Here is a 16,301-nt window from a genome sequence, read left to right as displayed (position 1 = left end):
CTGTATTTTATTTCCTTTTTTTTCATACAAAGTATCCTCTGCTGAGCCAACAGAATAAGGAAATTACTCTTGGCAAGAAAACTGTCTTACAGCAGTTTTGCACTGCATTGTGCTTTAAGTCTAGATTTATAGGAAAAGTTTTTACCCGACCTTTTGTAGTAACAATTAATACATATCAAAATAATGAACAAGCAAATGTGCAAAATTCTACTTTTTCATATCATACTTACAGGTTATGGATTTAGTGTCTTCTTTTTAGATAAATATGTTAATATTTAAATAAACATGCTTCATAGGTTGATTGGCAACTCTAAATTGACCATAGGTGTGAGTGTGAGAGTGAATGGATGTGTGATTGAGGATATTCTACCCTGCGACAGACTGGCGACCAGTCCAGGGCATCCCTTGCCTACGCCCAAGTGGCCAGGATAGGCTCCGGCAACCCCGTGACCCCGAAAGGGAAAAACGGTCAAGAAGATGAATGAATGAATGAATGAATGAATTTTAATAAAGAGGAAAAAATGTAAATAAGTTCAGTTATAGTGATATAAAGGCCTTGATTGATAAATTGGCAAACATATTCCTTTTTTTGCAACTATGAATCGAGTTCTGTACCGTTCTGCAAGTCGAGTGCTGACTGTGATTCAGCCTTAGAAATATGAACCAGTCTACAAAAGTGAAATATTTAAATCACAACTGCTAGTTTTCATTAAATTAGAAAGCTCAGTTTGTGTCCTTCCTTTTGTCAAATCTTTCTTTTTTCATTCATCAGAAATTGCTGGTTGGGGAAGCTTTTGTTTTGGGTTCCTATGGAAAAGCAATGTGGTTTTGAGGTTAGGCACTTCAGCCAAAAGCCACAAAACAGAAACTATCATTTGAAACTTTTCTTTTAAGGGACACCCTCCTCTGGGAGCAGAATTTAAAAGTTAAATGTTTCTGTATCTAACATGAACAAAAAGGATGAAATTATATCTTTTTAAGCTAACATGTGTATGAATTAGAATTTTGGAAAAAACAAAAGCAAAACACTGTTTAAGCTTAGAGATAATGGCTTCATTTTTGCTTCGATTTCTTCCAAATCAGTTTCCTGCTCTTGTTCTTAAGACGTTTTACATTATTTATCCCTAAAACCTTACTTTTGCACTCTAATTTATAATTTTGGTCGACTATAAGTTTGTTTTTTTAGAACAAACTCACCCCTGGAAAATAATGCTTTAAATCCCATAATCCATCTGTTTACACTCTCCCCCGCTAGTTAACAGCCCTTCATATTCCCAACAAAAATGGCTAGTAATATCGGAGCTATGCTGCAGCTCAGTTTTAAGCACGATTCTAGCTGGAAAATGAAGACCTACATGGATCTAGTCGTCTACAAGCAGACACTTCAGAATGGAGCAGAGCAGGAAGCTTGTGGCTTGCCGTAGTAACTGTGCGTCACAAATACAATCCTTTTCAAATGTAATTTTTTTCATCTGCTTTTGATATGCTACGATTTCAGGAAATACTCATAAATGTGATTTTAAGTTTATTTTTCTTAATGTCGTCCATCTGAAAATTATTCGCAAGCAGGCTATCCCCCGCGGTGCGCCGCAGCTGCTATCCCGCTCACTCGCTTCAGCTCCTTGGGTAGGCGGCTGGGTAGCTTGGCTGGTAAGGTGGAAGCTACCACATAACCAGGGTTTGATTCCTGGAGGGGAATGAACAATGGTAATGGGGCAATTACAATATCAATGGCAAGCAATTAAAAACACCCAGTGAGGGCCCTTGGGCAAGGCCCTTAACGCTACTGCTTGCCAAGCGCGGTTCGGCTGCAGCTCACCGTTCCCCCAGGGGATGGGTCAAATGCGGAGAACAAATTTCCCATTGTGGGATAAATACAGTATTATGAAAAAACAAAAAAGTCACAAGAAAATGTTAAAAACACCGATAACAAGATTTTCATCAGTGGGTCTTTAAACTCACCTGAAATAGCATTGATAAAGAAACCAACATGCAGCTATAGAAAACAAAAACAAAAATTGCTAATCACTAAAAATCCCTTTAAAACCAACAGATGTGTCTTGACTTAGTGACGGGAAAACATGATCCTGTTCTTTCCAGATGAGCCTATAAATCACTCTCCTTGGTGACAGAACACTGCTGCTCATTAGCTGAGTTATTCAGGGTGTTGAAATGTTTCACACATGCCTGAGGTGAAAGATTTATCTAAATGGTGCAACTTTAAATTCTCTCAATAGTCAAAATAACTGGGCAAAGTGAACTCCATGCTGCTTGGAAAAGTGATAACACACATTTGGATGTTTGCTTCTTCTGAAAGGTGAAAAGGTAAAGTGTCACTATTATAACTGTTTAAATGTGAGGTTCAAATAGACCAATGCATCCCCGTTGGGTTACTTTGTAAAAACTGCAGTTTTATATTGCAGATGCTGTTGTCTAACGATAAAGGCATGAAATGCTTTTACTCATCAAAAAATGATGTCTCTTCTTGGGCTTGTTAATTTCTGGATGTGTTTTGAAATATTTGCAGAATCGTTTCACAAACATCTGGTGTGATGTTGGTTTTCTGCATAACACACAACAGCTTCAACAAAACCTCATTGGTTTGCTGCACAGTGCATGAGCCTGGCCAAGGCAGGAGGTCACCGTGAGGACACCAAAGGTTTCTTTTTTTTGTTTTTAATGTTTCTGTTTGTTAACCTGGCACAAAAACGGCTTCAGATTATCTTTGTTTTTCATTTTTAGTCCTGTGTCCTGTTCTGTAGTCAAATATAACGTGGATGCAAACTTTGACATTTAAAATTCAAATTGATTGTCTCTCCTTTGTAGTTCTTCAAGTTGTAGTTTTACTTTACATAGTTCTGTTTTGATTTGGTGCCTTCATTCCCCAAAACTCTGCTGGTCAAACCCTAAATGTAGATTGATGAGGCTTTAGAACAACTGGATTATGACCTCCAACTACAATAACTGTGAAAATGACATTTATTTGTGACTGTTATAGTAGTTAGCATGTTGACTTGTAAGCTCAATAAAGTCAAAAAGGGTAAAAAAAACATTTTATTAATCTGCTTCCTTTTGGTGCCTTAATAGAAAGATTTTTTAATGTTATTATGAGGAAGTTTCTTTTTAGAAAAGACAACCTTATGAAAAAATAAGGTTTGCTATAAGGTGAAATCCTGAAATTATGATCCCACGTGGGGATATAGATTGTGATAAAAAGAAAAAAAAAAAACTAAAATTCTTCTTGAATGTCTTCCTCTCTGAGTAGTTTTGTCCCAACCCTGTGTTCTGGCAAGAAAGTTGACCAAAACCACAGTTTTTTTGGCATCCTTGCTAACTAGTGTTTGTGCTTCATCCTGTTCTCTTGATGCTGTTCAGGATGCAATAATCAGAAATTCTTTTGGTCTTATTGGAGCTGTATGTCATCATGCATAACCTGATGTATCCATCTAGCCTTTTAAAAAAAAAAAACATCTAGATCAGGGGTGCTCATTATGTCGATCGTGATCGACCGGTCGATCTTCAAGGACATGAGGGTAGATTGCAGCCTAGCAAAGATGGAAAAACAGAAAAATAAAAATATATTTCTAAAAATTCCATCAGCGAATCAAAATTCAATGGTCTAAAGGCAAAGCAGTTTTAAAGACTTCATTGTTAGAGATTGTTGCTGCATGCAATGACGAAGTGGACAAGCAACCCATCTTAATACTCCATATTTTAAGTCAGACAGAGATGCTTCTGAATTGTATTATATTATATTATAAATTAAATTATTCTTGCCTATAAATTCTAATCTCTTTTTTTACTTTAAAGCAGCCTAAACTCTTTCTGGATTTCATTCTTTCCTTAAAATCCACGTATTCAGGCAGACTTTTTAAAAACTTTAGTTTACCAATATACTTAAGCAACTTTTTAAAAAAATATATCTGTGATGTTTGCTGCTAACATATTGGCCAGATTTGACTATTAATTATAATAAGGAATTTTAATATTAGGTATATGTCTGCCTTTTTTTGGTGCTTTCCCCTGATTGATGAAAAATCATTGCAGACACAGTCTCCACTTGGCTTGCTCCAGTATTTTCCAGCAGTAGGAACTGAAATGACCCCTACATGTCAGTCACTGCTATCTTCATGGGGGTATCCATGCGGTGGCATCTGGGAGCATATTTTTTGGGGGTCTGTCTCTGTGCCTTTAAGAGGAGGATCTGAAGTTTGAGAGTCTCTGTGTGTGTTTTGGGAAGGGGTGTGTGTGTGTGGGGGGTGTTTTCTCCTGCTATTGGGAGGGGGGAGCAGTGGTGGTCTGGAGTGAAATGTAGATCTGCTCTGCCTGTGTAGGGACTGACTGACAGGTGGACAGAAAGACAGACTGAATAGTCAAGATATTAGAGGAGAAAGAAACTCTGAGGGCTGCACTGCTGGTGGGAAGTTGAAGTTTGGAAAGGGAAAGTTGTTCCAAAGCTGGCCCACAGCCAGGCCCACAGTATGTCCAAACCCACGCCTGACCCGGGTCAGAGACTGCCAGAGGAGCAGGACTATGTCCAAGCCTATGAGAACGTCAGGGAAAAATACAAAGGTAACGGCACCTCGCCACTCCTCAAAGTCCTGAAGTGTTTTCATAACCACACAGACGGTTTGAATGGGAGGTGTTAAATCGGTGCATGCCTTGGCATCTGAAAAGATAGCAGAAACTCACTGCTTATGACTGACTCCACATTGATTCACACTTTGTGATGTGAGGTGCAGAAACAGAAAATGTTTCATCGTTTCTGAACAAGAACACTGACTCAGTCAAGATGAAAAAGTGAGATCCATGACCCCTATAGTTTTGCTGATGAAGTGATCTGCATTATATACACTTTTTTTGTTGTTTAAGTCCAGCTGTTATGAAGCAGGAAAACATCTACTTGAGCAAAGCAAACTCTTATTCTTACAATTTTTAGTGAAATGGCTCAGTCTGTCATGAAGGGATTCAGTGCACGGGCACTCAGCGTTGGGACATTTGCACCAGAGTTGAATGGCACATGTTCAGGGCTGCATGGTGGATTAGAAATTGTGCCACAAATGTCTGATCATCTGACAAGAACAGCTGGATAAACCAGATGAGTGTGAAGGATATTGATTTCATAGATTTGCACAGTTCTTACAAAGTCAAACTCACTGTGCAACAAGAACCAGATTTTTAAGAATTTTAACATTTTGCTCCTATTTTACAATGAGAACACAGAAGTTGATTTCAAGTTATATTGGGTCAAAAATAGCTTAAGTACTTTGCATTGGGTAACATCATGAAAAATGTTATGTGGAAGTATTTCCATCTTTTTGGGCTTTCTGATTAAGGTGGATTTAAATCCAGTGTTGACTTTGCACAACACAGTTTTTTTTTGTAACTTTGACTCATATTTCACAAATAATGTACAGTTCTGAGATTCTTATAGGACTTCTAGAAGCTCCAAGGAGGATTGTTCATATCTGGACAAGTGGAACTTAAAGAAAACAAAATGTAAACAGCAAGTCCTAAGTATGAATGTTAAAAGACGGAGGTTTCTGCTATTGTTGCAGCAGAAAGTTGCATCAACTTTCTGTAGCATTTAAATGCATACGGTTTGAATGTCAAGATTAAAATTGATTAAGTCCATTGAATTCACAATTTCCATAACAATGATTCTGATTGTATAATCAAACTAATATTGGGTGGTTTAGCTATCATACAAATACAGTAGTCAGAAAATTTTGACATAAAAAAAATGCTCAATAAAAGGAAAGTTCTTGGTTACTCTAAATTGCCCATTTGTTTGAATGTGAGTGTGCATGTGTGTGATAGTGGCCCTGCGACTGACTGGCGACATGTCCAGGGTGTCCCCTGCCTTTGCCCGCAAGTGGCCGGAATAGGCTCCGGAAGCCCAGTGACCCCCGAAAGGTATAAAACAGAGTAAAAGATGAAAAGGAAAGTGGCTTTACTGTGAATATTTATGTGCTGTCATGTTGTAGTTCAACCTTCGGCACATCCCTTCAGGGGTTGCCACAGCAAATCAGCTTACACTTCGCACAGGTGGTTTGGCAGAGATTTGTATGCCAGATGCCCCTCCTGACACAACCCTGTATTTTATCCGGATTGGGGATGGGCACAGGGGGAACCAGACTGGGGGCCTCCTTATGGCCACATAGTTGGGCAGTAGCACAAAGGGTCTTGCCTTATGTGATCATATGTATGATATTTTGAGAACTTCTATGCTGGTGAATCGAGCATTGCATGTCAGCTGTTATACAGTTTTACTTTACAACATATAGACCAGTCACAGTTCTTATTGTTAATGTAAAAATACACTATGAAGACCTGCACTTTAGGCTACAAAGGAGCAGGAAACCCAAGAATAAGCTCACTTTGGGGAAAATGACGAAGTATGTTTTAAAAACTGTGTTTTTTTGCCACTGCAGGACACTGTTGCTCAGTGGTTGTTTTGACTGTTTCCCAGTTTTATCCTATTTTATGTTTGGATTGTGATTGTTTTATTCAGTCATGGTGAACTGATCATCTTTTTCTCTCAGCTTCCCTGCTGCTTATGTTTGCACTTCATACATTAGGAGGCAAACGAAGCCACATACGTTCAAGCAGCTGGTGGAAATGAGCAGTGGTTGCAGCCTTGAATCAGAATAGTATCAGAACAGATCTATTATAAAACATGCAGCTCTGCCTTAAATGCTCATCCTAAATAAATCTCTGGAGCCCTAAGTTTAATCTGTGAAGGATGGACCAAAATGGATCACTGAATTTAGCCCAATAAATTCACTGGTGCAAAAAAATCTAACAAGAATATAGGAAAAAAAATCCTTTCATAACTAAAAAATCAATAATTAGGCTACAAAAAAAAGAAGGTAGATGTTGAGATTAAGAATATTCTTACCAAAGGGTTCTGGCCAAGACTGCCAGCAGCCCAACAGGTGCATGGCTTCACATATAGTCTCCAACTTAAAGGTACAAAGTAACTGACTTTTCCCGTCTGCTACAAATGCAAAATCAATTAAACTATTTGCATTTTGTTGTTTCTGACCTTTTCATGTTGGACTGGAAGCTGACAAGATGTGACTTTTTTCTTTCTTTCCATTATATCAAAAGGCAAGACATTTGTTGTTCCATTTTTTGATGATTTATGTTTTTCTTTGAATCTGACATTTATTTTCAGGTCTGCTTTTAAATAACAAAGTTGTTAAATAACCTGGACTGCAAAAAAGCCTCATTGTCGCAAATGCTTTCCATTTCTGAGCAGATTTTAATTGTTTGCTCAAAATTTGAAGAGAAGAAAAGTACTAATTGTGTTGCTTTGCTGGCACAATTACAGTGTATCTCGGCATATATTTCTCATCAGAGAACTATTGGTTGTGTTTTTGCCATCTTTGTGAGAGGATGATGTCACCCACAGAAAAAAACCCTGTGTGCTCTTTGGGAGAAGTCGGTCTCTGGGATACGGTCAAACACAAACTATCACATGCTCCACACATGAAGCGCTGAAAAATGGAGAACAGCCTTGAAACTTATGGTTCAATTCAATATTAATTAATTTACTTTTCTGACCACAAATTTAGTTGAATTCAGTTCAATTTTATGTGTATAGCCCAAATTCACAACAACAGTCATCTCGATGGGCTTCTTATCGGTAAATTTAATTAAAATAATTTAGAAAAAATAAATAAGAAGCTTTCCTTTGTGGATAAAATCAGAAGCTTTAGAGAATGCCTTATACTAACTCCATTGTAATAACATTAATGAATGCTCATACAGAATTCAGAATAAATATCGTCCGAAGGGAAAAACATGTATATTTAAAATATTTTTAAAAAAAAAGAAGATTTTATAGTACACTCTGTCAAATGGTCTGAATTTTTCATAGTTATTTATTTTCTGAAGGAATGCCAAAATGTAATTCCTTAGAAACTAACTTTAGGAACAGTTACTGATTTTATTAGCCTTAGAACTGGTCAGATCTCTTTTTTTTTTAAAATCCTCAATACTCCCTAATTTCTTTTTTTTTTTCAAAGTCAAACCAAAACCAAGCTTTTGAGGAGTGAGTTGACTGTTGAGCACTATTTTGCATCTGCATTCTTCAACTTGTTTGCACTCGACTCTGAGGCTGCTCTTATTGACTGTGTGTGAAAATAAGAATAAATCCCCTTTGCAAAACAGGTGGAAAAACTCTTTTAATAGATCAACATCCTTTAATGGTTTTGTTGTGAGTGCCCATTTTTCCTCATCATTCTAACTTAAAAACAAAAAATATTCTGCTGCAAATTAAGTATTGCTATTTTTCTAGGATTAGCATTTACATTTTTCTGTAAAGTACAAGTATCCGTGTTATTTATTTTTCTTTATAATGAGACCAGAATTCTTTGTTATGCTGTAAGTATTTGTATCACCATTAAATTGCATGCTTAGTCTAATTTTGCACATGTATCGGAAGTTATCCAAAACTGGATGGGAATCATCTTAAATGTGTACCAATTCAGGAAGACTGAGATTAGAAGCTGGTTTTAAAAAGGTTTCAATGTTCATAGGTTCAACTTCACAAGGTTAAAATGTTATTTTAATCAAATATTTTGATTATATTAGAGCTCAGATAAGGTACATTACTAAGGGGTGTAATTTATTTTGATTGACGGGTAGGTAGACTCAGTTGGACAGAGTAAACCCCAGTCAACATGATCAACTCACTTCAGGTTTCATTTTTCTCATTCATGACCTTTTGGGAGATCTCGAAGATTATTTGGTTTTAGTGTTTACGTACCTTTTGGTTCAAATGTACTTATCTACACCTGCTCTTGTGGCCTACACACAGTATTGAATTCATTTAGTCGAAAACAGGATATGAAAACAGCAGCTCTTGACGAAAAATCTCCATTTAGAATGCACAACAGAAGTTTATTCTCTATAAATGTTTGAATGAAGTGTGTTCATTTTATATTTAGCGCTATGATCTTTGACTTTAATTTCCTTCTAGTTTTGCTGCTATTATGGACACCCACCCTCCACATTCACGAATGTGTAAAAGAAGCTGGGAGCTGCAGTCTTGGGGAGATTATTTTTAGAGCTCCTGGCTCATTTTCTCCTGTTTGTATGTCAGAGTAGTTGGATAGCAACAAGTCCACACTAAGTGTGATATCACTGATGGTTACAGGCAGAGAGCCATGCAGGGAGGATCACTTTCTCTATGAGTTCCACCCTGAAGACCAATCATGTTGCCCTCAGTTCTCATGCTGTTGGAGGGGATGGGGTGGTAGGCATCAGGTATAATGGTTGACCATGAATTTGACACCCCACAGCCACCTATCTATCCAAGTCTGACACTCTGAACTCTTGTGTTATCAGGTATGTTGTGCAGGAAATTCCAGGAAATAAGTTTACTTACCTGGACTGTGACTATTTTCATTTTTTTTTGTGCTGGAGCTTTTTAGAAAAAAAAATGGTGGATTGTAGCAGGAGCTTTTTGAACAGTGATGTGGATACAACCAAACCTTGTTTGGAACCACTTGTTGCAACCAAGGTATGTAGAAAAGCATCTCTAAATGCACAACATGTCCAACCTTGAGGCAGATGGGCTACAGCAGCAGAAGACAACACCGTGTTCCTCTCCTGGAAGCTAAGAATAGGAAACTGAGGCTACAATTCAGACAGGCTCACCAAAATTAGACAATAGAAGATTGGAAAAACGTTGCCTGGTCTGATGAGTCTTTATTTCTGCTGCGACATTCGTATAATAGGGTAAGAATTTCATGAAAGCATGGATCCAATTTGCCTTGGTTCAGGCTGGTGGTGGTGATGCAATGGTGTGGGAGATATTTTCTTGGCACACTTTGGGCCCCTAGGTATCAATTGAGCATGGATACAACGCCACAGCCTACCTGGGTATTGTTGTTGACCATGTCTATCCTTTTAGTTTAGTTTTCCCCAATGTGTCACAAAAAACAAATCATCTCACAATACAAACGTGGAAAAAAAGGACACCTATGAAGCAATAAATAAAGCATAAAAGAATGAAAATGAGTGGCTTAAAAGAAAAATATAATAATAAATAAATAAATAAACATAAGAATACGATGGTAATATTAGTGGAAAGTGTTAGTATACAAGTTTATGAGCATAAACGTGTGTATCCATACACGCGTCACAAACGGGGAGAAACAACAGAGACAGCAATAAGTGGTTTTGGCCACAGCAACATTATATACAATAGGTTGACAAAAATGTCAGTTTCCCTTTAAATATGTATATTGTGACCACAGTGACCCATCTTCTGATGACTACTTCCAGCAAGATAAGACGCCATGTCATCAAGCTGGAATTATCTCAGACTGGTTTCTTGAACATGAGTTCACTGGACTCATTAACAGACGATTGGCATCATGGATGTTCAGCTGACATATCTGCACCAACTGCGTGATTCTATCATGTCAATATGGACCAAACTCTCTGAAGAAGGTACCTTGTTGAATCTATGACACCAAGGCTTAAGGGAGCTCTAAAGGTGTAAGGGGGTCCAATCTGGTACTAGCAAGGTGCACTAATAAAGCAGTGGGTGAGTGTATGTTTTTTTATGTATGTACATGTGTGCATTTCTTTATCTTCTTTTATATTTACTTTCAAATCAATTATGGCTAAATGTGCTAACTAGATTTGATATATCTATGTATAGATTTCATTGTTTGTGTTCTTTAGTTTTTTTGTTTTGATTGCTTGAGATATTCCAACTCCACTGATGCAGTTTTGCTAATACAATTAATGCCTAGCTTTGCTTTCAGAAGGTCATTACTTTGTTAGAGTGCAATCTGGAACGGATGAGGGTGGAAGTGCATGACAATTATGATATTAATATAATGTAGATGTGTCTGCTTGTGGAATCAAGTGGAATAAAATCAGTGGTTTCATGTAGTTAATATGCCTAACCATCAAATGACTATCTGATAGTCCAAGTGTCGCCTTGTGCATGACACTTGCAAAGTAGCTTTTCTTTGCTGTGTGTTAACCCAAACATGTGTCGCTGTCACACAGCTTATCTAAAGGCAGGGGCATGTTTGTATGGAGAGGAGACAAAATAAAAGTCTAAAAAATGTTTTCCCACCACAGGTGTTGATACCAAAACTTTTAGAGGGAATTGTAGCAGTCTTTAAGGAACTGCATCATGACCTAAGGACATCCTTTGCAGCAGATCTATTTGAGATAGAGACAATGCTTATAGGTGGGTAAAAACCTGGATCTTATCTGTTTAATTACTGTAGTCTGAACTGATCAAACTGTTTGTCTGTTAAGCCCCAATGTTTCCTTCACTCTGCAGATTTCTTGAAAATAAGGAGCCACCTCACATAGGAGTAAAACAAGTTGGCAGTAAATGTTGTTGAGTCACAAATGCTTGAATCAGGTTAGAACATCATTTATTTATTTATTTATTTATTTATTTATTTATTTATTTATTTATTTATTTATTTATTTATTTATTTATTTATTTACACATTTGAATTGGATTGGTATGGAAGCATTTCTGTCTCATAAGTAAATTTAAAAGTCAATACCTAAAATGCTTTTACATTTTCACAATGAAAAAGTATTTCATTCTGTCACCTAATTAAAATGATAAAGAAAATGGTATTTGACATTTCATTTTAAAAAAAGTTCTCTAGAAAATGTGTTGCAAAATTCAATTAGAAATATCTAATTTGACAATTAAAATGGATTAACAGAAATGGTTTTTGATGTTCACAATATAACTGCATCGACTCAAAAAAAAAAAAAATCAATCTTCCAAAATGCCTTCTTCCTCAACACCGCTTATTTTCTGACGTAATCAAAGCAATAATGCAAAGGGGATTGCAATTTCGTTTTCACATCCACCCGCAAAGAGTGTCGCATAACTTATTTGCAGTCAGCATTTCCAGGTCAGAGGCCGGGTTGGTGCTCACTCATTTTAATGAAGTGACAGAATGAGCGGTGTTGAGGAAGACCTGTGGGAGATTTATTTTTTTTTTTTTTTTTGAGTCAACAAATGCAGCTTCATTGTGAAAATGAAAAAGCATGTCAGGTATTGACTTTTTTTTAAATTATGAGACAGATATGCTTCCATAGAGTGGGAAGACAAATCGTTCTCAAGAGGTTCTTCAAATATCTCAAATGTGACTTTTCTATTATAAAATTACACTGAAGTTTTAATTAGATTCATAATTTTAGAGCAATTACCTTTATTTTTGGTTTGAGTATCATTTTAATATAATCTTTTTGTCCGTCCATAAACATTTCCACATCCTATTTAATAATTTGATCAACTACCCCTCGATTAGGTCATTTTAAACTCTGCACTAGCTGCCAGGCAGCGGCTCTGCACACTGCCATAGTGCTCCTGTGGAGCTCCTCCCCATCAAACACCACAATAGAGACAGGACTACATCAGGGAGGGGCAGGAGATGGAAAGGAGGGCGGTGTGCTCCGTTCTTTCAGTTTCCCTGCTGACAGGGGTTTTGTGAGAGCAGGCAAAAAGTAGCTGGGAAACAAAATCAAGCTTTCAACTTCTGTGGCAGAGCAGAGAGAGGCGAGGAGGGAGGACTGAAACGACAGAGAATCTATTGCATCCTCCTGCATGGGGCTGTGCTGCTCAGCTGACCTTGCAGAGCTCTGACTTGGCTGCTGAAGCCCTGCAAAGACACAGTGGGGATGGATCCAGCACGCTCCATCCAGCATGAGATCTGCTCCCTCAAAGGTACTCCTTTTAACTTTCTCTGAGTCATGCCGTTACCAGCATGTGCTCGGTACCGCCTTGTTTCCCACAATGCCTCTCTGGTGAGAACTTCGTCATCATATGGACATAGCCTGTCGGTCAGCCAGGAATCTTTTGATGTAGTATTAACCAAAGGAATTTTAATCTCTTGCTCTCCCTCACTCTCAATCTCTCCACAAAAGGAATAAAAAGCTTTTGTTTGTTTGTTTTTTTCTGTTTGCAGGCATAACCAGGTTTAGTGCAGAGGCAGAGCCGATTTCTGTGCTGATGATGGTGTTTATAAAAGTACAGCTGAGATGCTACTGCAGCATGGGGCACATTGAATGCGTCTTCAGTAGGAAAAGCATTGCATGGGGGGTTGCTGCAGAGTGGCTGCTGCAATGCCACAGTATTGCAGTGACTCCCCTGAACGCTACTCTGCCTGGCAGAAACTGCTCATGCAGAGAAAGTAGCTTGACTATTGAGCCAGAGGAAGCTGGTGGAGTAGCTGTTCTTCCTCTGGCAATTGATTCTGACTTGGCTATTACATGTTAATAAAGTTTGTTTGGCATACAGAACTGCCTTATATTTGAATTCTGGTTCTGCATCTAATTTCTATGGAAGTATCCCTACAGAGGGATGAATGAAAAGTTTTGTGTATAAGACATGTAGCTGATGTGTATCAGTCTGTAATTATGTCATCAAACATCAGATGGCAGTATGAGTTCCTTTTCTGTAGCTGTAGCTGACATAACAAGTTGTAGAATACTGTGACTGATGTTTCTGATCTATTCTTTTTTTGAAAGACTTTTTCAACCAATCTGAGCTATAAAGTGTGGCAAAAACATATCCTCCAAATTGTCCCACTTAAAAAGATAAGAGGTCTATAATGTTCTTCATAGATGCATTTCAACAGTGACAGACCAGATGTAAAACAAATGAATCCAGGATATCATATTTTATGATTCTTAAATCATTTATTTGCATAATAGTGCAGAAAATACGCATTTGGTCGGTAACAAAAGATGATACTTTGTAATGTCTCCCTGGTTTGCATTTCCTGGTCTTCACCAGATTTACACATCCTGCAGCTACTATCTTGGTCCATGTTTCCATGAAGACCTTCTCTAGACTAGAACAGTGATGTTTTGGGATTGTGGCTGGACAACAGGCCTTTTATTGGATTGAGGTCCAATGACAGGCTAGACTACTTCAGAACCTTTTTAAGTAGCCACTGCTTTGTTGCCCATGCGATGTGTTTGGATCATTCTCATGCTGGAAGGTCCAACCACGTTTCATCCTCAGTTTTCTCACCGAGTTTTTTCCCCCCCAGAATATCACCAAATGTGGTCCCATTCACTCTTTAAGATAGATCAGTTCCCTATGCAGAAAACCAGTCTCATCGCGTGATGTTTCAACTCCCATGCTTCACAGTAGGTATGATATTCTTGGAATAAGTCGAAAAAAAACAATTTTTTTTCCCCCTCCAAAGATGGTGAGTGGTGTTTATGCCAAAGATTTCCATTTTGGTTTCATCTGACAATATGACATTCTCCCAATCTTCCTCTGGGTTATCTAGATGGCCTCTGGAGAACTTTAGGTTAACCTGAACATGTACTGGTTGAAACAGCAGGACCTTTGGAGCAGGATTTGAATTCATGTGCTACTAATAGTAACCTTTTGTCACTGTTGTCTCAGCTCTCTTTGTTTTCTCACCGTTCAAGATCACTTTGGGTGGAGGTGGAGCTCAAGATTATGAGTGATGTTGCATTTCTTCCATTTTCTAATAATTTCTCCAACAGTTGATTTCATCTCTCCAAGCTACTTGCTCATTGTAGATTAGTTCATCCTCATCTTGTTCAGGTGTAAAATCTTGTCCCTCGTGTCTTTTCACACCACATTTGGTAGAGAGGTTGCTGTTTAAGGGTGTGAATAAAGTGTTTTTGCAGATAACCAGTTCCAACAGGTGACATTAACACAGATTATGAACGGGGGATAAAAGAGCTTCTTAAAAGAAGAAAAAATTCTGTATGGGACAGAATTCTTGCTTGTTTGTAGCTAATAAATGTTTGTTTTCTGCATCAATTTACAAATAGATTTTTGTAAATTCATACAGCATGATTCCCTAATTCTTTAACATTTTGTCTCTCTCATTTATGATAAAGACAAAGCAAGGCAAGCCCCCAAAAAGCTGAACAATAGAAGAAATAGATGAAATGTTGAGTTTTTTTCCATGACTGTAAAAAGGTGGACTCACATTTACATCTCTAAGAGGATAACATAGTTTACAAAAGCTGGTTCAGTCAAAAGAAAACGCTGTGTTGTGCATAATTGGACAAGACTTCAGTGCCCAAAGAACCTGCCAAAGTGTGGGAGTTTCTGAGCAAAGTGTGCAGGCAACTAAACCTTTAAGAACGTTCTGGAGAGCGCTGTGAAGGAACCAGTTACCAGCCTGAGAAAGTTTTTGGAAACAAAGCCCCTTTGCTTCGTTGGGCACACCAGAAGATGTCACTAAAACAGCGCTGCTTACTCATTGACACCAGTTCATTGGTAAGCAAGTTGTCATCTCAGCACCATTACTCCCTGTGTTACTTTAATGTACCTGTTTTTTAACAAGAGAGTTAAGATTATCTTCTGGATGTGCAAAGTTCTGATTTTGAGGGAATGTTAATTGTGTGTTGTGTTCAGCAGTACTAAGAATAAAAGTGAAAAAAGGTTTGTTTCTCACTTTTTGCCATCATTCTAACAGCCACATTTTTCCTTGACCTTAAAATTTTGAGATTTTTTTTAGTCTTTTGTCTTGAAGAAAATAGTTTATCGACTTTACTCGTGACGACTATGTTCTCCACTTTGGTTTGTTTTCGATTATGTTCTGCTTTCACTTGGTAAATAGCTAATGGTGTCTTCAGTTAAGTCAATCCCCCTTAGTGTAGTTAAGCGTCTCTCTTTCCGGTTCAAATTTGTCAAGTCATCAGTTTAGTTTAGTGTAGTTTTATTGTTCTTCTCCACCTGTCCTTTGTTCTCGCTACAAATCACAATATCGTCTGCAAACATTATAGTCCATGGTAATTCCTTTCTAACCTCATCTGTCAGCCTGTCCATGTTAAGACTTTGTATCTAACCCAAACTAAGCGTTTCATTGTCAGAGCATGGTGTGGGTTTTAAACCATCTGTGCTCCTCCGTGTTGCAGTTAATTTTGATTGTTGATTGTTTGGTTCTTGAAGATGATTTTACATTTGCTACTGTTTACATAAGAATTACCAGAATATATATATATTTTTTAAATAATTAGCATTAATCACAGTTTACAGCCGAGGACACATCTTAGGAAGTTGCTTATATGTTGTCCGTTTGTTTCTGATTGGGTTTTTCTATTTAATCACAAGCTTCTCTGCCTTCCACGCCCTCAACTAGAAGAAAAAGGTTAAAACTTTAGGATGTAAGCCCAGAATTTTTGGTTACCATTCGATCTGCAACAGATTTGTGAAAGAACACCTACACTACTACACACCTACAAAACCTAATGAGTGCACACAGGGTCTATAAGCATATGGTTTCATATTCATAAAT

At 37.7% G+C, this 16,301-nt stretch overlaps 1 protein-coding gene across 32 annotated transcripts in view; it reads left to right on the top strand.

Annotated features, from left to right (window-relative positions):
• Window positions 1-16,301, top strand: part of pleca (plectin a) — a 92,688-nt gene that overhangs the window by 14,452 nt on the left and 61,935 nt on the right. For 4 of the 32 annotated variants that reach the window (XM_078954794.1, XM_078954792.1, XM_078954791.1 and 1 more), the window contains exon 1: window positions 4,309-4,572. The exons of 24 other annotated variants lie outside the window; for them this stretch is intronic. In XM_078954794.1, coding sequence (XP_078810920.1) covers window positions 4,482-4,572 — 91 coding nt within the window. In that variant the 5' untranslated portion in view covers window positions 4,309-4,481. Of the gene's footprint in view, window positions 1-4,308; window positions 4,573-12,435; window positions 12,734-16,301 lie in introns of those variants that run through there. 4 more of the 32 variants (XM_078954799.1, XM_078954797.1, XM_020707213.3 and 1 more) reach the window with 2 other exon arrangements.

The sequence above is a fragment of the Oryzias latipes genome, chromosome 11, assembly GCF_053564925.1.
Source record: "Oryzias latipes strain Hd-rR chromosome 11, Olatipes_Hd-rR_3.1".
Classification (NCBI taxonomy): domain Eukaryota; kingdom Metazoa; phylum Chordata; class Actinopteri; order Beloniformes; family Adrianichthyidae; genus Oryzias; species Oryzias latipes.
The sequence above is the reverse complement of the archived record's forward strand: the minus strand, read 5'-3'. Positions and strand labels throughout refer to the sequence as shown.